This window comes from Colias philodice, chromosome 18, assembly GCF_061535455.1.
Source record: "Colias philodice isolate Cphi_HAF_F1 chromosome 18, ilColPhil1 Martin Lab GWU primary, whole genome shotgun sequence".
Taxonomy (NCBI): Eukaryota; Metazoa; Arthropoda; class Insecta; order Lepidoptera; family Pieridae; genus Colias; species Colias philodice.
Window position 1 is genome coordinate 9935779 of NC_143103.1, and position 23391 is coordinate 9959169.

Below are 23391 nucleotides of genomic sequence, written 5' to 3' on the forward strand. Positions count from 1 at the left end.
AAAGAAATTATAACAAAATTTGGCGTGCTCGAATGTGACCTTACGGAAGTGTATACAGCGATGCTACTGTTTCATACAATTCCTGTTACTTCCGCAGCAGCAGAAAGATCTTTCAGTAAACTGAAGATTATAAAAAAATATTTAAGAAACAGCATTCGACAAGATCGCCTCCGACATTTATCGTTAACTAGCTTTCCACCCGCAGCTTCGCCCGCGCAGGCAAAGAAAAACCCGCATAGTTCCCGTTCCCATGGGATTTCCGGGATAAAACCTATCCTATTTCCCGGGATAAAAAGTAGCCTATGTCCTTTCTCGGGTATCAAAATATCTCTATACCAAATTTCATGCAAATTGGTTCAGTAGTTAAGGCGTGATTGAGTAACAGACAGACAGACAGAGTTACTTTCGTATTTATAATATTAGTATGGATTGCAATAGAAAATGAGGCGGCATCAAACTTGGATTTGAGTGAAATTATAGACGAATTCGCAAAAATTAAAGCGCGCAAGAGATTGTGAATTGGGCGGGGAATTCTGTTAAAAATCGTTTTTTCCATTAATTAATCTCATCTGTATAATAAATATTCTATATTGTCATGTGCGTCGTTGTTTATTTATACCCTTTTTCTTCTATTAAACACATGGAGATTCTAATCGAGACGACGTATGGATTTAGCCTACTAGGGATAAGTTCACTTACTGTTTTCTATTCTTATTCTTATCAATAATTTTGAACGCAAATATAAGTTCAAACTACGCGGAAAGAGGGGAGGAGGAGGGCCCGATTCTTTCCCTATGCACCAGGGCCCTTGTCCCCCTAGCTACGCCACTGGTTACATAATACATAAATGCGATTTTGATGAGAATTTGTTATATCAACCTTTGCAGATTTATTTCTTTGTAAATTAATTATCTATTGCAAAAAGGTATACCTACCTACCCAATCGAAATTAAATTGAATTAATCAATAGATCGCTTGAAATCTGTAATGAAAATCTGTAATGTAAATGCGCCATTTCGCTCAAATCTGTCCTTTGTACATTAATAGCTTGATTGAACTTCTGGGATTTGGAAGACCCATTAAAAATAGAAGGAAAAAAATGTTTTCTTCTCTTCTCCAAAGAGAAAAAGAACATTTTCATACTGAAGACTCGATTTTCATAACTCAGTAGGTATAATTGTCCGTATTTAAGCAAAAAGGAACCACCCAGCAAAAACGCACTTCTGAGATATCAAAGGATTTACAAAAACATTTGCAGCTCTGTTAGATGAAGTAAAATTAAAATTTATTTTATTTAAATTCATTGATAAATTACTTATTTAAGTATGTGTATATAAATTTGCTCTGAATATTCTTAAACTTTCTAGATAATTAAGAAAATGTGCATGTGGTTCCTTTTAACATTTATCAATTGATAGGTTTTCTCTTATACAAAAAGGAACCACATCCCAGGGATTTAATGATATAAATGAAACTATGTATTTATAATATCGTAATTAAAGCTTTAATTAATAAAATATATAAAATAATACTTATAGAGGACGTTTATTCGACGTTATCATCAAATTGGATTTCGAAATCCACCGTGTCTAGTCCATCTATGTGGTCTTCTATTGCATCATCACTAATGAGACCGTTATAAAAACTGTGCATCTTGTGGAATGAGATGTAATATGGACTGAATATCGCTAGAAGGTGAAGAAAGCTTCTCCAGAGGCAGCGACGTATAAGGTTCTTCGTTATCTTCTGTAATAAAAAGAAAAAAGCTTTAAATCAAAATAATAAAGCCGCGTGGCTTTTATACGTAGGTAGGTATATGGCGACAGCAAAATATTATTAGTTCTTATAAAGCCGTGTCCCTACTAGATGACTAAGTATGTTGTATGTACATGCGCCATGTACAAAAAACTGGCTAAGTGCGAGTCGGACTCGCGCAACGAAGAGTTCCGTACCATTATCTATAAAAACGCCAAAAAAATCACGGCTTATAATTGTATAGGAGCTTCTTAAATATTTATTAAGCTATTGCATAGCTTCTATCGCGGGCCTTGAGCGCGGGGACCGAATCGAGAAATTCCTTTACGAAAAAACCTCACGCTCTCCACTCCGACGGGCTCGGAGGTGTGGCTTGAAGGCATGCTATGCAATAGCTTTACCGTGGCAGTCCCCGAGTGCCACACGTCTTTTTTTATTCTGTTTTTTAGTATTTGTTGTTACAGCGGCATCAGAAATACATCATATGAAATTTCGACTATCTAACTGTCACGGTTCATGAGACAGAGGAATAGACAGACGGACAGCAGAGTCTTAGTAATAGGGTCTCGTTTTACCCTTTGGGTACGGAACCCTAAAAATCATACGCAACAGTGGCAACCCTAGCAAAAAATTAAATAAACTTGTTAAAATTTTGAATTTCGCAGGCTAGGGCCTTGTTCCGGTCAAAACAGTAGCCGCGCGAGTTTTAAAATCAAACAAATAATTATATGCGCTGAATGATGTGGCTGAATGTACTGTACTGAATCTGAATCTAAACGTATTTTACCAAAATAGTAGGTAGGTACCTAGATCATCGACAGTTATTTTTAAAACAGGGTTTAGACTTTAGTAGTTTCATCTCACAATGACAGATGAATCGTAACAAAATGATCTCTTAATTCGACTCGCCGCGCCTTCGTGAACAACGACATTGTCGTTAAAATACGTAAATCCACAGAGGATTCCTCTTGTACTTACTTAATGAACTATCTTCTTAAAATCACACCACAATCGGGAATGAATCAAAAGTGGATAAAGCGTACCTGCATCTCAGATTCAATAAGTACTTAAATGCATTAAATAAAACTACTTACCCGTTGTATCTTCATTATTATCTTCGGTGTTCGTCTCCAATGCTTTTCTTACCAATTGCTTGCTTATTTATTTATTACTAAACATTTTCACATTTAATTTTAAAGGTAATTAACAAAAACGCATAACCATACCGCAGAAACCTGGTTCCATTTTGTGTATTAAAAATAATTGTTATTAATAGAAATATGTGTAATGTATAATGGTACCAAGTAGGTGTGGATCTGTTTTGTATAAAATGACATGATAGTAATATCGTTTATTTGTTTGAACAAAGCAGTCCCGTGGTGCTGTGGTTCGGTTTTGCTTAATATGGTATTATTCGTTGTTGCTGGTGGTTCCTTTCTGCTTTTAGTATACCTTGTTTCCAATGTAAAAATCATGTGGTTCTTGTTTGTATAAGAATTTAGACCACTTTTGAATGAGTATTCTTCAATAAAAGTAAAAAACGAAATTTGTCGAGTGGTTCCATTTTGCATAAATACGGACAATTTATCTTCCATGTTCTGCATTCATGTACACAAAAAATATCTGTGTACTTACCCATAGCAATGAGGTATAAAATTAAGATAGACAGACGGGGATCCTGATTGTTTTGTTGTCATGTATTAGTGCATAAAAGTAAAACTAATAGCTCCTTACCGATGCAGATGCAACCGGGTGATTGCTATTCAAATCAAATTCACAAACGGATCCCGGTAAATAGAGCAAAAATGTCGCTCGCTAACCATCACTGGCGACATTAAAATGTGCAGGCGGCACTTTAACGTTCGCCATTTGCATCAAATCGCGTCGATCGGCCATCTTAGTTTTTTTTTCCCGCCAATACGTATCTCTGTGTAGGTTTGTGGTGCAATGGGTGCTGCGTCAGCTGCGTGGAACATTTAAAAATGTAATCTTGTATACGATTCAGTTTAGCTAAGTTTACCCACGTACGCCGTCATAAACGCAGAGTTATCTACAGCTTCAGGCCTTCAGGAAACCCCCACAAAATGCCTGGGAACTTTTCCATCTAGCAGTGGGGTTTAGGAAAACCCCATACATAGAAAAACCCAATACAGGAGTATTATTAAATCACTCTTATAAATTTTATCCAAAATACGTAAATCAAATAGGTACCTAATGTTCAAAATTTAACTGCCCAAATAAGTGAATACTATTTGAGAATTGTTATGTTATGAAGAAATCGTAAGTACCAACACAATATATCTATCTATCAATGATCTTCAAACCCCAGTGTACCACAAGCCTAACTCGAAAACAATTTATTATGCGCTGCCCTGCATTGTTTATATTCGGTAGCGGCACCGCAAAGGATTGCATTCAATTATTTTTGTTTATAACTTTGGCTATGATTTGATGGTTTCCCGCCGTTTTCCTTTTGATATTTAAATTCGGGCTCGAACTTTGAAAAATAGGTGGGTATCACAGATAAAATAATACTATACTAGTAGCACAGTCACAGACTAATAATAATATACTACGTCTAGTAGTATTATGCAGTAGGTATATATTGGACCCACAGAACAATTGATGATCCTTTTCACAGAATATTTATATACACGTGTCTTAAAAAAATTATCATTTGGCTTTATTGATATTTTTTACCGTAGGGACCTATGTATTCAAAGAAAGGTGCGTATCTATTTTTAAAGAGCAGCGTGATATTCACAACTGAAAATTTTGATAAAGTCAAGTGTGTAGGCCATTTTGACCATACGTAACAGTAAATGAGTTACTGTTTTTCAAATTTCAGTAAAATAGGTTCATTCAATGTAAAATTTATTGAAATGTGTAGTTAAGTAATTATATTTAAAACTAGCGGTCCGCCCCGGCTTCGCCCGTGGTACATGTTTACGTTTTCTCTACATAATAACCATCCTCGTACTTCAAGGAATATAATAAAAAAAGAATTATCGAAATCGGTTCAGCCGTTCTCGAGTTATGCGCTTACCAACACATTTTGCGATTCATTTTTATATATAAGAAGATTAGGTAATTAAAATGTATCGTTATGCGTTTACCTTCAAACCTGTTAAAATATTATATATCTATTACACCATTTAATTTTACATTAACGGCCTTACTTTTAATAAAAAGTTAAACAATGGATAAATTTCTATCATTTTCTACCATAGCTGTGTCCTGCTCTTGCTCACATGATACGTCAATCATAAAAACAAGACAGGTTATTGCAATAACTAATCCATTGCATAGCGAATGAGTAACATTTTATTAGAGACCGTAAGTTTTTAAGTGTTTTTAACGAGTAGTACTCGTTAAAAATAAGCGTCGCGTAGGTTGTCAATTTTCTTTAGACTGTAGGTTTACGTTTATGTACTACTTAAGTAGTAGCTACTAAGTACTTACTTACAAAAAAGTAAAACAAGAAAAAAAAATATTAATGATTTATTTAAAAAATGTCACAGTAACATTCATTTTTAATTATAACGAGGGAATATCTCTGAACTTCAGTCAAAACCACATCACTGCAGTTAGGGTTGCCAGCCATTCTATAATGAGAAGTATTTATTAACGTCCGCGTCGGACTAAATGTCATTTTTTAAATATAAATGCAAAAGTAGCAATATTTCCGTCAGATAGAAATAGGCACGTTAAAAACTCGCCAATTCCCGTTATAACACGACGAACATTTAAAGTAAGTAAGAGTTTATCATTGCACTGTATCATTACAATATTTTTCCAGATTCACAAACAATTAATTATATTATATTTCACTCAACAATAGCGTCCCAATTTAAGTTTAACAATATCCCGAAAGCTAAAAATTTATATTCACTGGCAACCCACACAATCAAACGCATTATTCATTAACTGGGTTGCCAGTTAATGAATAATGCCTTCACTATCATCCAATCACACCACAGTATGTTGCCACTATTTCTCTATAGAACTTGAAAACAAGGTCGCTGGCAGATCGGCATCGGGCCATCGCTTCGTCGTAGGTATCTTCACTGAAGGTGCCTGTTGTGAAACCTGTTAAAAAGAATTAGTATAAAAATCAAACAAATGAAAAAAATTTTAAATTAACAATTTATATTTCATTATATTATAATTGATAATATAAAGAGTCTCTTCAAAATAGATCTGAATTTCAATTTTTCAAAATAAATTATTACCCGAATTCAAATATAGTTCATACTTGTTGATAAATTTTTAAAGAACAAAAAATTTCGATCACTATACGAAATTCGAACGTGACGTGTTCGTACTGTATCATCTTTTTGGGAATAAATGTGTTTCTATTCTATTCTATTCTATTCTAATAGATTGTTTCGCGCATTTGAATGCTGTAAAACTATTTATCAAATTTAGCATACAGCTTTCTATGAGAAATGAACTATTCTGAACTTTTAATGAATGAACTGAATTGTTAATTCCATTTTAACACTATTACTAGTTTACTTATTTATGTAATTTCTCAAGCCTCTCATTCCTCAAGCCACCAAAATTACACCATCATTCCACTTAACATGTATCAAAATACCAATCTTAACCCACCCGTAACAAAATCCTTATTCCGACTCTCAAACACAAAGTACATCACTGCCGCTGCACTCTCAACTTGCTCATGTGTGGGCTCAAGCACGAGATCACCACGAGCGTCCACCGCACAGCTGACTGCGGCGACTGTATGCCGCATGGACACGCCCGCGTTGAGCAGCGCTAGGCATGTGCAATTCACTGCACAGGTGAGAAGCTGTAATGTGGAATAGAATTATATAGTCACTAGCGGTCCGCCCCGGCTTCGCCCGTGGTACCTACATGTTTAAACTATCCTATCTCTCAAGTTAGATCGAACTGCCCATGGTATGCGAATTTTATTATAATCGGTTAAGTGGTTTAGGAGTCCATTTAGGACAAACATTGTGACACGAGATTTGATTTATATATATTAAGATAAAAGAGCAACTATGGAGTTTCTTGGTTCTTCTCCGTAGATACTGCTTTCCTGATCCAATCGGTGGCAAATGTTAAAAATATGTAATGTTGTTTCAAAAGTGCTTCTAGAAGAAGTCTAATTGAATAAATAAATGTTTGAGTTTCAGTAGTTAGTAAGAGTAGTTAAGTAGTACTAAATTAAGACTGTGTTCAACAAGTTGTTCAGGATAGTTCATCACACAGGTTGGGAAATAAAATGTGGAATACAGTTGAAAGTGCAAACCACTGGGGCTGAAATATCATGCTAATATGACTGGGTTCAGGAGAACTAGAAAAGTGCACTATTGCTTGGGGCAGTAATCCATAATTCTGCATAAATAAAAAAATGTGTGCGTGTACTAGTGTACACACGTAAGAAGTGAAACTTCTTTATGACCTTATTTTTCAATAAATAATTTACTATAATATGCAACTTTACAGAAATACGTCGAATCACGCGTGGATAAGAAAAAGATGGCACGTAACGGAAAAATGTCACGCGTAACGAAAAATTTTTTTCCAACCCCGATAAAGAAGTTTCACTTCAAAAAGGTGCCACATATATTTTACTGTGCGTAGGAGCAAAATTGCAACATTCCTGAGCTTTCTACAACATTTCTTGCCAGAAAGAGTTTATTGTTCCGTCCCCTCACCAGGAATCAAACTGAAGATATAGTTTTATGCCTGAGCATTAACTGCTGAATATGGTTCAATGGTTAGCGGCACTCACTTTTTCATATATGCACAAAATAAGACAATTTTCTTACCCCACCAAAATCTTCCAATTCTTGTATAGTCACTGTAATTCCAGTTCTGGGATACAAACAACCCAATATTGATGTTTCACATGTCTGCCGTATTACATTCTCCTTAAATCTGAAATATTATAAAATACATATTTTTAAAATAGAACCACATTAATTCAAATCAATCAGTAAACTAGTACCTAGTTTGTAAAGTATGAGAAAGTTTTAATCATATTGTCATTAATAGTTCTACAGTAATAAAATTAAATAAATAATGATATAGATGAACTCTCATTTTAGTGATTATAATATGTATTCTAACACAAATTGACATACCTATCACCAACTGATGGTTTTCCCCCTTTACAGCAGAAAAGTACATCTAAAGTTGCCTTTTCCACACTTTGACTTGTTGTTTTTATATCTAGAGGTCCATTTACACTAACAAGCACTACTGTTTCTCCTGAAATTCAGAGTAAATTATAACTTACCATAATAAAACTTTTTAAAGAGATTTTGGTACTAAATGAATTTGATACACTAATAAATTACATAAAGTTAGTCGGTTCATTTGTATAGAACTATTATAATATTGAATATAGTTTATATTATAATCATATTAAATAATAAATGTTATTGTTAGTTGTAAAATCTAACCACAACATACCCTGTGATAATATTGCAGAACCATCGGATTTACTAAGGTAATTTAGTTCACATTTCATAGGTTTTAGTTTAAAATCCTTTAATTCTTCCGCGACCATTTTAATATTTGTTTTTAAACTTTGAAAAACATTTCACCTAAACATAACCTGAAAATCACCGAAATATGATGTTGACACTGACAGACAACGTTTAGAAATAAAGTTTCCTACATTACATTTTTCACTTAGTTAATAAATAATAATACATACACTCATAATACTCTATTATATCGATTATATCATTTTTAAGAAGACTATTATGGTATGATGTATTAAATCAAATGAAAAATGAGAGCATACATTTTAATTTTTTTGGTAGTTTCACAGCACAGATAAGCTATTATTTAATTATCTGTGGAGGAGCTCATACACAAAACATCTGATTGTCAACCGGTCAACGTCATAAATAAATACGTATGACGCATTGACGCATAGAAAAAGGTCTATGCAGTGTTTTTAATAATTTCTTCGTGGCAATAAGTAGAATCCACAGGTAGAATCTACCCAAGAAAGATAGAATATTAAATTTCTCATGAAGTGATAAAATAAAATATATCAAAATGAAGACACGATTTAATACTTACGACATAGTTTGTATGGTGACTGAACTTCAGAGGTTAGTTTTTAAAAAACAAACGTGAATTTCTTCATGAAATGTAATTTAATTGAACAAAATATTATAGATTATAATTACTTTGAATTGAAACCGATGTTCATCAAAAGTTTATATAAATTGTTAATGATTTTTCAATTATGCTTGAACATTGGTCTATTTCATTATCATATGCAATAATATTACCTACTATTTTCAGGCTAGTTGGTATGCGAGTAAATCAGGTATATGATATAGACAATAGAACATATGTGATTCGTCTGCAGAGGTCTGAAGAAAAGAGTGTATTGTTGTTGGAATCAGGGAATAGATTCCATACAACACAATTTGAATGGCCAAAGAATGTAGCACCTTCAGGGTTTACTATGAAGGTAAGAATCCAAGTAAACCTTAAAATATTCTAAAGTAAAATACTTTCATTAACAAGCAGTAAGCTTGATGATAAGTAAAATGAAGAGGATAAAGATTTATTTAATTTATTTAAATTTATACCTATATGGCTGAACTATATGACAATTTCGTCGAATATTGAGTTGGCTATAGTCCTAAACAATAATATTTCAATCAGTCACAAGAAAAACAAAATATATTAGACCCGGAATATATTATGCTTCATGTGATCTTGTTAACAAGGCAAATTAAACATACACCAGAAGTTTTTAATTATCCACATAAATCACTTCGCGGGGCTCCGTCGACGCGCAAAAAAAAATTTTTTTCACTTTGGATCAAAATTTTCTAAGTCCTTACTTTGCGCCCCCTTTGCTTTAGGCGGACCCTAACAGCAACAAAATTTCTTTCAGCTCCGCAAACATTTAAAAAACAAACGTCTGGAACACCTCACACAGCTTGGTATAGATCGTATTGTGGATCTACAGTTTGGTAGCGGGGAGGCTGCGTATCATGTCATACTAGAATTGTATGATAGGGGTAATATTGTATTGACGGACTATAATTGGACGATTTTGAATGTGCTGCGGCCTCATGTGGAGGGAGATAAAGTCAGGTGTGTATATCCTAATACTATTATAAAGGCGAAAGTTTATAAGTATGGATGTATGGATGTTTGTTACTCTTTCACGTAAAAACTACTGAATGGATTTGAATGAAACTTTACCACAATATAGCTTATACATCAGAATAACACATAGGATAGGTTTTATCCCGGAAATCCCACGGGAACGGGAACTATGCGGGTTTTTCTTTGAAACGCAGGCGAAGCCGCGGGTGGAAAGCTTGTATGTTAATATTTATATGATTAATGTAAGAGGTCACTCTTAGTACAACACTCACTACATAGTATAAAATAAAATTGCTTTCTCTGTCCCTATGTCCCTTCGTTTGCTTAAATCTTTAAAACTATGCAACGGATTTTGATGCGGTTTTTTTAATAAATAGAGTGATTCAAGAGGAAATTTTTAGTATATAATTTATTATGTTTTAGACGAAGCGGGTGAAGCCGCGGGCGGTAAGCTACAGCTAGTATGATTTATAAATTGTAATTTTTTTGTCTGTCTGTAATGGTTTCACAATCATACTGCTTTACTATTTTTTTCACATGATAATTATTATTAATTATAAGAAATTTTAAAATATTATCCTTATTGGATTGGATAAATTTATAAAAACAAAAAGATAAATCGTAAATAACAGCAGGCAGAGTGCCAGTAGAATATAAAAATTATATTAAATATTATTGGTATTTATTATATTGAAACTTTTATCAGATTTGCAGTAAAAGAGAAATATCCATTGGATAGAGCGAAAACAAGCTATGAAGCGCCAAGTGAGGAACAATTACGGGAAATTCTATCGAGAAGCAGACCTGGGGATAACTTGAAGAAAATCCTTAATCCTAATTTAGGTAAGTAAACTACGTTTAAATTAAAAGCTTTTGTAGTTTAATTATAAATATTAGACATAATTTACCTTAGATTTCATCTATACTAATATTATAAAGCTGAAGAGTTTCTTTGTTTGTTTGAACGCACTAATCTCATCGAATTTGAAAAATTATTTCGGTGTTAGATAGCCCATTTATCGAGGAAGTCTATAGGCTATATATCATCACGCTTAGACAATCAGGAGCATAGCACTGCGGGTAAAACCGTGGGGCACAGCTAGTTATAAATAATTATTTTATTTTTGTCTTCATTTTCTTCACCAGAGCCTTAGTCATCTATAAAATTTTTTTTTTTTATTATTTAGTCAATATAAAATTGTTTGGTAAAGATTCAATTAAAATATATTCATATTTATCTCATAGTTTAATATTCTTTTACAGAATATGGATCAGCAATAATAGACCATGTGTTACTAGACAACGGTCTAACAGGCAACATGAAGATATCACAGGATCCAAGTAAAGGGTTTTTCATAGACAGAGATATTTCTAAACTATTTACTGCTTTGAAACAGGCTGAGTTATTGATGGACGAAGCTAAGAGTCAGGTCGCTAAGGTATGTGTTTAACCTACTTTCCAGAAAGGAGAAAGTTTTGTAATGCTCTATTTTTATTTTTTGTTATGTAGGTATGTTAAGAAATGTATAGTCTTCATATAAATTCAAGTCACTTTGTGAAATATATCTTCAACAACAAACAATGTGAAGCATTAATTTCTGCTTTATTTAATGAGATTCCCATTCCCCAGGGCTACATAATCCAAAAGAAAGAGGAGCGTCCAAACCCAGAAGGAGGAGGGGACTTTTTCACAAACCAAGAGTTTCATCCAAAACTGTTCAGCCAGCATAAAAACCAGCCACATGTAGAGTATGAGACTTTTGATAGAAGCGTCGATGAATTCTACTCGGCGTTGGAAGGGCAGAAAATTGATTTAAAGGTATGATACGCAAATAAATAATAAATAAGTAAATTTTTGTAACATTATATTTTCAATTATTAAAAACAATTGGATACACAATCTGATACAAAAATGAACTTAAAACTGTCCTCAAATGTGGTGTCAAAAATCCAGTGCTAAGAAAACAAAATATTCAAGCAAATTCCGGCTTATGTTACGTTAATTTTACAAAATATACCAAAGTAAAAATAATAATTATAACCTTGGCCAATCATTTATATTATAAACAAAATTAATCCCACCATATTATGACGATTAAGAGCTGTTAATCTTGCCATTAATCTTATCTTAATACTATTATAAAGGCGAAAGTTTGTAAGGATGTATGGATGTATGGATGTATGGATGTATGGATGTATGGATGTTTGTTACTCTTTCACGTAAAAACTACTGAACCGATTACAATGAAATTTAGCACACATATAGAGGGTAACTTGGATTAACACATAGGATAGTTTTTATCCCGGAAATCCCACGGGAACGGGAACTATGCGGGTTTTCCTTTGCAAACGCGGGCGAAGCCGCGGGCGGAAATCTAGTAATTTAATAATGCCAGTTTTGTTGTAAAACAATGTTTTTCCTTTACCATAAAATTTGCAGACCATACAAGTAGAACGCGAGGCGATGAAGAAACTCCAGAACGTTAGAAAAGACCACGAGAAACGTATCACCGAGCTAGAAAAAGTACAAGTGGAAGACAAAATGGCCGCCGAGATAATTGCACGAAACGAACCGTTGGTTGAACAAGCGAGGTTGGCTATACAGACTGCTTTGGCTAATCAGGTAAGATGAAAAAACAAGCAAAAGACGTAAAATTAAATTTATATTGAAATTAAAGCGTGCAAAAAGACTTAGATAACAAAAAAATCATATGGTCCTTCGAGCCGGATCTTGTTAAATAGTCCTTTGAGATGGAATGTTTTCGAACAATAATATAAAAAAGACGTGTGGCACTCGGAGACTGCCGCGGTAAAGCTATTGCATGCTATGCCTGAAGGCTTCAAAGCCACACCTCCGTGCCCGTCGGAGTGGGGAGCGTGAGGTTTTTTCGTTACGGAATTTCTGGATTCGGTCCCCGCACTCAAGGCCCGCGATAGAAGCTATGCAATAGCTTAAAAACAAGCAAAAGACGTAAAATTTAATTTATATGAAATTACAGCGCGCAAAAAGACTTAGATAACCAAAAAATCATATGGTCCTTCGAGCCAGATCTTGTTAGATGGTCCTTCGAGACGGATGTTCGTGGTTGCAATAATTAAAATAATAATGATTATTCTATTGCCTATTCATTTCTTGTATAGGTAAACACTACTAAAAAGCAATTTAGAAAAAAATAACCATAGTATTTGGTAATAACTTAAGCTATATTAGAGTTTGGCTAACGAAAGATGAGACTGGCTTTTTATTTCGAAAATTTATATGGCAACACTTATAATTACGTAATTGTTATTAAAACCTGAGTTGTTGATGTGTCAAAGTGAAAATTATTACCGCGATTTTAGTGATTTCTAATTGAAAACGAGACGAAAACATTGAAATGCGACTTAAAAAAGGTTCTTTTTACTATGATTAGTAAATTTGAAAAGAAACAAGTTGAAAGAGATGTAGTTTTCAAGGAAAAACAAGAGTGTTTACGTGAAATATCTCAATGCATTGTTAAGTGTGACTTTGATATTTTGATACTATTCATTTTGATTGCATTGTTTAATATTTATTATTTTGCAAGTAACATGGATGATACCAATAGTCCAGTTATAAAATTGAATGATCTGTTTCGTTCAAAATGTTTAAAGACACAAAATCAGTATCTTGACGAGATTTCTTCTATAACCGGACCATGTTATTCGTGTTGGAAGATAGTATAAAAAACGAGATGGAATAACTGCAGAAATGGAAGGGTTCATAATAAGAGTCAGAGATAATGATAGTGATTCTTACTATTCACTCGCGGTTGAATTTTTAGATTGATTAAACAAAATTTAATTGTATTTTTATTGTGTTTTTTCTTGCTTTCATTCGGTGTTCTTTTTTGTCTATCTGTATCACTTAACTGTACCACAGATTAGAGAATAGTTACTTCGTAACAGATACGTCACTCCCATACAAAAGCTAAAATACCTACGCTATATTTACCTACAAAATGCGCCGCAACTCGGCTGCAGTAATAAATGTACTCTACGAACACGCACCGAGAAGCGAGTTTCCCGCGCACGCCGCGTGATTGCGTCATCAAACGAAAACTTTAGGGTTGTACCGAGCGCGTAAATTAAACACAGAGTTGCTGAAACACTTAATTTTTTATTGTTAATTATATTTGTTACATTATACAATAAAAAAAAATGAAATCTTATTGATAGTAGTTGTTTCCTTCGGTTTCACCCGCGTGAATAAGAACTTGATTCCCTTTGATTCTAAATCTTGGCTCAACATGAGTATTGATCTTATGGTGATCAGTATATTTTTGAATGTCTTGATTCTTGAACATCGCAATAACCGGGCATCTTGGTAGCGAGCGCGGGAAACGTGACGCGGGTGCGCAGTCTCGCGTGTGCCAACCAACTGCCGCTTGGGTCGGTACCGACCTACTGTGCGGTAGGCACTTATAGCGCGACCTTGAGCGAGTGACGGAGGCCTGACTGTACTAAGTATATTACATAAAACAATATTATAAAGATGATAAGTTTGTTGTTTTTTTTTGCTCGTAAGAGAAAATAATAAATAAAAGTATTAAAACTGCCTTGAATTTGCCGCCTTTTTCCAGTCTCATCTTTCGTTAGCCAGACAATAGTACTATTAATTTAGAATGATAATCTAAATGTTTTTGCTTTAGACCAAACAATAGTTCTCGAGCGTCATTTTTATTTTAAACTAGCTTCCGCCCGCGGCTTCGCCCGCGTGGTGTTTTGATAAAAGGTAGCCTATGTTCTTTCTCAGGGTCTAAAGATGGTCTGTGCCAAATTTCATCAAAATCGATTGAGAGGTTTAAGCGGGAAAGCGTAACAGACAGAGTTACTTTCGCATTTATAATATTAGTAGGGATGTGAAGTGTTTTAAATTGTTATGAATTTAAAAGAGCAACTACAAAGTGTCTTTCCAGCTCTTATCTATAGAAACGGCTTTCCCAATCGGTGTGATATTTTTTTGTTTTTCTGCATTCTGCATGACGGTTCAAACGTGCTTTGTTTAAGTAATATCTTAAATTTGACAGATGTCCTGGGACGACATAAAGCTGCTAGTCAAAACTGCGCAAGACAACTCCGATCCCGTGGCTTCGTCTATCAAAAACCTGAAATTGAATACAAACCATATAACGTTATTACTAACGGACCCGTATGAAGGGGAGCAGATGGAGCCAATGTTGGTGGACATTGATCTGTCGCTCACGGCTTTTGCTAACGCTAGACGGTTAGTTTTGAGGGTAGATTTATATTATCTATGACATAACCACACCCCGGACACTCCATACAAAATTATCGTTTTGACAGTCACACTGTAGAGACTGCAAATGTGTGTGTTAACGCTTTATGGTTTTCTGATGAAATACATCCGTAAACAGCTCAATATCTAACCATTTTCTACGAAAAACGATAATCACAAATCCAAAATAATAAAATTACTTTAAGTCAATTTGATTAATGTTGTCAATCTTCGTTGCGTATCGTCCTTACGGAAAAATGCGGGCCGTCTGTAGCGTGATCTCGCGGGGTGAGGTAAGTGTTTAATTTTGGCGGGAGGCGGAGAGTGTCCGTTCTGTAGCGTTTAGCTACTATTATATTATATTGTATTCAGTTTGCAGAATAAATAAAGTTTATACAATTTAGTTTATTACTGGATAATTTTTGGAAAATCCAAGAGTGCACGACTCATTCAGACTCATACTGCTCATTCGTTCGACGAAAAGAAATTGAGATATCTCATTTACAATATAAAAAAGTAGATTGACGGTTTATTTTTCTTGAATAAATTTTTACCAGTGACAGTATAAGTCTCCATTAATTATTATTATCAGCCCTGGCAAATTGTTTTTATCCAAAAACACCTACTCTTTTTACAAAAATATTTGGCTTTTAAACAATTGAACCACTTATTTAAGACACTTATTTTTGTCATAACAAATTCGGCGGTATTGTTATATTATTATTTCTTTCACGTCTAGTTACTACGATCAAAAAAGAAACGCAGCCAAAAAACAACAGAAAACCGTAGAATCGGCGGGAAAAGCGCTCAAAAGTGCGGAACGAAAGACGAAACAAACACTCAAAGAGGCGCAAACTATCAGCTCGATTAGTAAAGCGAGGAAAACGTATTGGTTCGAGAAGTTTTACTGGTTCATATCGTCCGATAATTATTTGGTGAGTGTTAGAAATAAGGCTTTAAAGGAAGAAATGTTCTCAGAAGAGGTTGTTATTTTGCCTGCATTCGCATACGAAATTAAGGGCGTATTCAGAAAGAAAGCTTGAAACTTATGAGCGCTTATCGGCGCTTGTCATCGTTGGTTCGTTCTTCACAAAGGAAGCAGGTTGAAGCAGACCAAAACAAATTTTATATGGGAGCGCCCAGCTCTGACCAGCGCTTGTTGAAGCTTATCGGCGCGTGTTCATATATTTTCCTGCGCGGGTTACCAGCGCTGACAAGCGCCGATAAGCGCTTATAAGTTTCAAGCTTTCTTTCTGAATACGCCCTTACACACAACTGACATCTTTTTTATTCTCTAATAATTTATTTGTATTCTTTCGCATTCAATTATTTAATTGTTTATATTCTTCTCTATGAATAAAGTTTTGTCTATGCCCAATTATCGTTGATATTTTTTTAATTAATATCTATATTCTTGTCCCTCCATAAATGTTCGTTTATATATCTAATTTTGATTTTTAATTATTGTCTATGTTTTTCTCCACATATAAACGTTTCTTTATTAAATTTTTATGTATTAATATCGCAGGTAATAGCCGGCCGCGATCAGCAACAGAACGAATTGCTCGTCAAACGATACATGCGTTCCACAGACATATACGTGCACGCGGAAGTCACCGGGGCGTCTTCTGTTGTGGTCAAGTGTCCAGCTGGACCTGCTCCGCCCAAGACATTGAGTGAAGCTGGACAGGCTGCTGTTGCTTATAGGTATTAAATAAAATAAAAAAAAGCTTAAAATGTATGTGCGCCTTTATCACTCCATAGTCTTTTTGAGAGACAAAAATCGCCATATAGTGACTTAGTGACTTGAAAGACAGACAGACAAACAAAACTTTTAATATTAGTAGGATTTACTACAGTTAAAAGTAGCCTATCTTCAGTCACTAAACCTTGCTATAAAATTGATCGGTATTGACTGTAAAGACAAACAAACAAACACATTTCCAATTAGTTATAGACATTATATCTGGTATTAGCTGTCTATCTGGTGCTCCTGTTGTTCTTAGCGTGATGATATGCCTATAGCCTTCCTCGATAAAAGGGCTATCTAACACCGAAAGAATTTTTCAAATCGGACCAGTTGTTCCTGAGATTAGCGCGTTCAAACAAACTCATCAGCTTTATAATATTAGTATAAATTAAATGTTGAGTGAATGTTTCCTTAGAATTAAAAAGATTACTCAGGCAAAAATAAATTATTTATTTCTTTATTTCAGGCAACAAATGTAGTTATTTGTTATGTATTATTTAGTTTCGTATTCAGTAAAGCTTCTTCCGTCTTTAAAAATTTACAGTCCACTAACTTTTACATTCACATTGTAATATTTTAAATGCATTGACGTACAATAAACAACTAGACAATCACACTAAAAAATTGTCCAAAGCAAAACTCTGTCTATGCGAATATTAGGCAGAGTATTCTAATAAGCGCAGACTTTGACTACACTTCCTACTACTAATTAATGTAATTACACGAAATAAAGTGTTTATTTTAGTGAATATTTTGTGTAAAGCCGCTCGATTTGACGACGAATAAGTCGTTTATTGTATGTTATTGATGTGTCAATAACTAAAATAACCTACAAAATTTTAGCGTAGCATGGGAAGCGAAAGTGCTCACACGAGCGTGGTGGGTGTACGGGCACCAAGTGTCCAAATCCGCGCCAACCGGCGAATACCTAACCACAGGATCTTTCATGATACGAGGCAAAAAGAACTACCTGCTACCAGAACATCTCCAATTCGGGTTCAGCTTTCTATTCCGACTCGAAGATAGTTGCATAGAAAGGCATAGAGACGAAAGGAAATGTATCGCTGATGATATATCAGAAATTACAGAAAATGAGGTCGATCAAGAGATAGAAGTATCAGACGATTCTGATAAGGAAGATGACAAGAAATTAGATACAATAGAAGAAAATAGTGAAAATGCTCAAGAATTAAAAGACAACGTTGAAGAAAATAGTGATAAAATCCAGAAGATTAGTGATAATGTAGCAAATGATCAAAACCCAAGTGATAATGTAGAAGAGCCGGAGAAAGAAGAATTAAATGAAGATGAAAAGAATGATGATAAGAAAATAGAAGATAAAGAATCGGATGATGATGGTGATTCAGATAGTGATAGTTCTGAAGGCGTATTGGATACTCATATAAAGGTACAAATTAGTTATTTGTTTATTACTTACAAGCGGCTCGGCTTCGCCCGTGGTACATATTTCGCAATAAAAGGTAGCCTATGTTCTTTCTCAGGGTCAAAAGATTGTGCCAAATTTCATCAAAATCGGTCCAGTAGTTTAAATGCGTGAACACCATACATACATACATACATACCTACATACAAACCTTTCCTCTTTATAATATTAGTTATGCATGCTCTATTAGGCCAGTGGAAATTAACATTAAATTCGCAAAGCACGATGTAGATTTGAATTTTTGGTATGTTGTTTGGATCAGTTAGGGTGATGTAAATCCCAATTTGCAACTTCGAAAAAGTTGTGCTCGCTGCGCACCACGTGATAAACTGCGAAAATTTTGGACTTTTTTCACTTTTTGCTCTAAAAGTCATAAACTATGCGTTTCCGACAAGTATGATTCAGTACATAAATTAAGGTTATTAAATTTGCAACAATTTAAGCCTAACCGCAGCTCTCTAAACCTTATAACGACTAAACTGTGGCCATTCGAAGATGGTTCATTTTTCCGGAAATATTGAAATTTTTAGTTTTGCTCCCGTTTGAAGCAAAATATTGGCAAAAACCGCTCGTTCTATGAGAAGTTCGTATAATAAAGTTGTAGTGCATTTAATTTTCTTTCATAAGAGCATAGAACAAAGTCTGTGAGACAAATATTTCACACACAATATCTGAAAAACAAAAAGAAGGTAGAAATAGATTTTTAAAGATTTGAAACTGAGAGCATATAAAATCATAAAAAGAATAATACTTTTTCATTTGCAGGATAGGTAATTAACAAAATTACAAAATTTGGGAAAGTAGGAAAAAAGATTATACGCAAATAATAAATTGCGAAAATTTTGGACTTTTTTCACTTTTTGCTCTAAAAGTCATAAACTATGCGTTTCCGACAAGTATCATTCAGTACATAAATTAAGGTTATTAAATTTGCAACAATTTAAGCCTAATTAAAGCTCTCTAAATCTTATAGCGACTAAACTGTGGCCATTCGAAGATGGTTCATTTTTCCCGAAATATTGAAATTTTTAGTTTTGCTCCCGTTTGAAGCAAAATATTGGCAAAAACCGCTCGTTCTATGAGAAGGTCGTATAATAAAGTTGTAGTGCATTTAATTTTCTTTCATTAGAGCATAGAACAAAGTCTGTGAGACAAATAGTTCACTCACAATATCTGAAAAACAAAAAGAAGGTAGAAATAGATTTTTAAAGAATTGAAACTGAGGGCATATAAAATCATAAAAAGGATAATACTTTTTCATTTGCAGGATAGGTAATTAACAAAACACACACATAACATTACAACTTTATTTTATGACCTTTTCATAGAACGAGCGGTTTTGCCAATATTTTGGTTCAAACGGGAGCAAAACTAAAAATTTGAAAATTTCGGGAAAAACTGACTATCTTTGAAAGGCCACAGCTTAGTTGTTATAAGGTTTAGAGAGCTGCGGTTAGGCTTAAATTGTTGCAAATTTAATTATCTTTGTAATTTTGTTAATTACCTATCCTGCAAATGAAAAAGTATTATCTTTTTTATGATTTTATATGCCCTCAGTTTCAATTCTTTAAAAATCTATTTCTACCTTCTTTTTGTTTTTCAGATATTGTGAGTGAACTATTTGTCTCACAGACTTTGTTCTATGCTCTTATGAAAGAAAATTAAATGCACTACAACTTTATTTTACGAACTTCTCATAGAACGAGCGGTTTTTGCCAATATTTTGCTTCAAACGGGAGCAAAACTAAAAATTTCAATATTTCCGGAAAAATGAACCATCTTCGAATGGCCACAGTTTAGTCGTTATAAGGTTTAGAGAGCTGCGGTTAGGCTTAAATTGTTGCAAATTTAATAACCTTAATTTATGTACTGAATCATACTTGTCGGAAACGCATAGTTTATGACTTTTAGAGCAAAAAGTGAAAAAAGTCCAAAATTTTCGCAGTTTATCACGTGGTGCGCAGCGAGCACAACTTTTTCGAAGTTGCAAATTGGGATTTACATCACCCTAACTGATCCAAACAACATACCAAAAATTCAAATCTACATCGTGCTTTGCGAATTTAGGGTTTTTTAGTGTCGATTTCTACTGGCCTATATAGTCTATACTCTATAGCATAAACGACTTCATAGATAGTCAAAGATTTCTTTAAGTATTGTGACACTAGAAATGGATATTTATTGACACACTATTTAAATTTTTTATTGAATAAAATGCTTAATTGAATTAGGTTTCAGAATTGATTTTTGAAATTTATACAATATTGGGGCACCGCTAAAAAGTATCTGTTTTCCCATGTGAACACATGCGCAAAACAGCATGAACGACTATATAATTCATCTAAAAATCTAGATGCAAAAAGCAGACCACTGCAAAACAATTCTATCCTTCTAAATAACCATACGTTTACAGGTAGACCACGACACAGGAAAGGTGCTAATCGAATCAAAAACAAGAACCATATCAGAAATGTCAGAACGGAGTGACGATACGCTACAGTCTTTCAAATTCCCCGCATTACCCAAAAAGGGGAAACCCCAGAAGAAGGAAAAACCCCAAAAGGAACAGAAAGAACAAAAGGAACAGAAGAATGGCCCCAAGCGGGGGCAAAAAGGGAAGTTGAAGAAGATTAAAGAGAAGTATAAGGATCAGGATGATGAAGATCGCGCGTTGATGATGGAAATATTGAAGGTATGTTTTTACCGACTTCAAAAATGGAGGAGACTATGTTTATTTAGTTTGTTATGTCTCAAGAGCTATGTCTCAAGCTAGAAAAGAGCAAGTTAATTTATTTGAGCAATTAAACATAATAAAGTTAATATTGATTCTAAAACATGGTTTGTATGCTGAGATTTTTGTTACACAGTAACCCAAAAATTATTAGATCGAAATCGACGAACCATCCTCTGAATCAGCTAAACTGTGTTAATATTAATCACTAGGCAACAATTTAATTAAAGAAAATCATTCGCGTAATTGGGTCAAAAATTTACATTGAACATAAAAAAATTATTACGAAACTATGTATAACTTAATTTCAGCCGGACAAAAGCGCGAAAGAGTCGAAAAAGGCGCAAAAGCAAGCGGCCAAAGGTACAAAAGACAAGAAATCGAACCGCGGACCGAAGATACCTGCGCCTGCGCCGCTTATATTGGAAGCTGACTCCGAAGAAGAACCGGAGGGTGAACAAGAGGTAATTAATTATTTATTTTAAATTAATTATTGTTGAAAACTTAACTAGGACGCGGTTTTACGCGTATAAAGAGCAGCTTATGCACTAATAAAGTTACTAAATTCCTTTAATTTAAGAATAGATTTTGTGTGTACAAAATGTGTGTGTTTAAGTGTACAATAAAGGATGCATAAAATAATGATTAATCCCAGCTTTTATATTTTATATATTTTATAGACTTTTTACCAAATGTGTCAAAATTTTAACTCAATCAATACAGTTTTTGTATCTTGTGCTATAATCTGAGTTTTATTTTAATCTGATAACGTTAGAAATTACTCGTTGTTTTTAACCGACTTCAAAAAAAGGAGCAGGTTCTCAAATTCGACCGTATATTTTTTTATATGTGTTCGCGGATAACTTCGTTGTTTATGAACCGATTTTGATCATTTTTGAATCACAGTAGAACTTATTTTTTCGACTACGTACAAATACTTACTACCAAGTATGTACTACCTACTTACTATTTTGGCCCAGCAACTATTTTCTAAAAAAAAAATTGGTTGATTATAAAGTAGGTTTACGATCGAGATGTTTACGTGATAATGTCTTATTTGTGGCAGCGCTCGAGATGAGACGGGAGATCGGTCCGTCTCTCTCTCGTTATAGCTGCGATCGCGCTCGTGAGGTTTTGGTGTGACACAAGTTTCACCGGACCCTCATGTCACCCGACTAAAACGATTTTAAAAACGTTATCACGTCAAAAAACAATTATTTTTTTTTCATATTTAGGTGGACCCTGCAGCAAACGACGCAGACACAGAGATGCTGTGCCAGCTCACCGGGTGTCCGTTCCCTGAAGATGAACTGCTTTTCGCCGTACCCGTGGTGGCTCCGTATTCATCTTTGCATAATTATAAGTGGGTATTTTGGGGTATTTTCAATGGTGGGATTATTTTTCTAGGTCTGTTTGTATTTTAGAGTGGTTTTACAAGATAGATGAAGAAAGAAACATATTGATTTTTAAAAAGGGTCGCAATAATTAACAATCGTAAATAAAAAAATATCTTTCATAACGAGATTTGTAGTTCATTTCTAATTTGCTACATTATAAAAAAAAGTAGGTAGGTTGGCTTTTCCCATCGACTTCACTCGTATCTTTTTTTATATATCCAATTTTTTTTGTGGGCAAATAAGTCAAATCAGTTTATAACTATCTACTATTAAAACTTCGTTATTTTCTGTCGCTGTGAACTAAATAACTCCAAGGTCTACGTCAAAAAAAATCTTAATAACAAAATTTATGTCCCCAGATTCAAAGTAAAACTAACCCCGGGAACAAGCAAGCGGGGTAAAGCGGCTAAAACAGCGGTGCAAGTGTTTCTCCGGGACAAGGGAGCTTCGCCCCGAGAAAAGGATCTCCTCAAAGCGGTCAAGGAAGAAAACGTGGCGAGAAACTTCCCCGGAAAAGTTAAATTATCTGCTCCGCAGTTACATAAACATAAGAAATAGATTTTCTAGGGAATTATTGTTATTTTTTGCTAAATTTTGTTAAATAAATGATTTTTAAAATAAGCAAAAACCACTTGTTTCATTCATTTAAAGAATATTGTAATGCGTTTGGGAACTTACTTTTAAGTATTTTTTTTTAGAATAATATAATGGCGTCCAATAATAAGCTTATATACGCAGTCTATCTGTGAGTTATATAACGATGTGTTCACAAAGAGCAGTATGATAAATGATAATTATTATTATTGTTGGAAACTAAGGTTGGAAAGATTAATAAAAGTTGTATATAATGAATGTTGTTTTTCATTTTACAAACCTAAAAAAATTGCCGATTTAAATTTCATAGTTCATATAGTAGGTACATACGAGATCCGAATTAGA

At 34.1% G+C, this 23391-nt stretch overlaps 2 protein-coding genes and 2 long non-coding RNA genes across 4 annotated transcripts; 2 read left to right on the forward strand and 2 right to left on the reverse strand.

Moving 5' to 3' along the window:
• Positions 1–1159: 1159 nt before the first annotated feature.
• Positions 1160–2969, reverse strand: LOC149480711 (uncharacterized). The gene is made up of 2 exons (XR_016317019.1): positions 2850–2969; positions 1160–1746 (listed from the first exon to the last, which is right to left on the reverse strand). It is a non-coding gene; the product is annotated as an uncharacterized LOC149480711 (long non-coding RNA).
• Positions 2970–5241: 2272 nt separating this feature from the next.
• On the reverse strand, positions 5242–8370 carry Rrp46 (exosome complex component Rrp46). The gene is made up of 5 exons (XM_089706394.1): positions 8203–8370; positions 7872–7998; positions 7557–7665; positions 6370–6568; positions 5242–5844 (listed from the first exon to the last, which is right to left on the reverse strand). The coding sequence occupies exons 1-5, from the start codon at positions 8297–8299 to the stop codon at positions 5717–5719; spliced, it is 660 nt and encodes a 219-aa protein (XP_089562520.1). The 5' UTR covers positions 8300–8370; the 3' UTR covers positions 5242–5716.
• A 295-nt stretch (positions 8371–8665) lies between these two features.
• Clbn (Nuclear export mediator factor NEMF homolog Clbn) lies at positions 8666–23059 on the forward strand. The gene is made up of 15 exons (XM_089706908.1): positions 8666–8855; positions 9052–9223; positions 9656–9858; positions 10580–10716; positions 11137–11312; positions 11504–11692; positions 12314–12496; positions 14922–15118; positions 15870–16065; positions 16659–16837; positions 17724–18288; positions 20738–21016; positions 21367–21519; positions 22291–22418; positions 22812–23059. Exons 1-15 carry the CDS (start codon positions 8800–8802, stop codon positions 23008–23010), a joined length of 3012 nt encoding a protein of 1003 aa, XP_089563034.1. The 5' UTR covers positions 8666–8799; the 3' UTR covers positions 23011–23059.
• Positions 13091–14390, forward strand: LOC149480714 (uncharacterized). Its single transcript, XR_016317025.1, has 2 exons — positions 13091–13752; positions 14344–14390. It is a non-coding gene; the product is annotated as an uncharacterized LOC149480714 (long non-coding RNA).
• Positions 23060–23391: the final 332 nt, after the last annotated feature.

Coding starts and splice junctions, on each gene's coding strand:
- Rrp46 (XM_089706394.1), bottom strand. CDS start 8,299: ATGGTCGCGGAAGAATTAAAGGATTTTAAACTAAAACCTATGAAATGT. Junction 7,666..7,871: donor AAACCATCAGTTGGTGATAG/GTATGTCAATTT, acceptor ATAATATTTCAG/ATTTAAGGAGAATGTAATAC. Junction 5,845..6,369: donor GAATAAGGATTTTGTTACGG/GTGGGTTAAGAT, acceptor TCTTTTTAACAG/GTTTCACAACAGGCACCTTC.
- Clbn (XM_089706908.1), top strand. CDS start 8,800: ATGAAGACACGATTTAATACTTACGACATAGTTTGTATGGTGACTGAA. Junction 12,497..14,921: donor AGACTGCTTTGGCTAATCAG/GTAAGATGAAAA, acceptor TAAATTTGACAG/ATGTCCTGGGACGACATAAA. Junction 16,838..17,723: donor CAGGCTGCTGTTGCTTATAG/GTATTAAATAAA, acceptor ACAAAATTTTAG/CGTAGCATGGGAAGCGAAAG.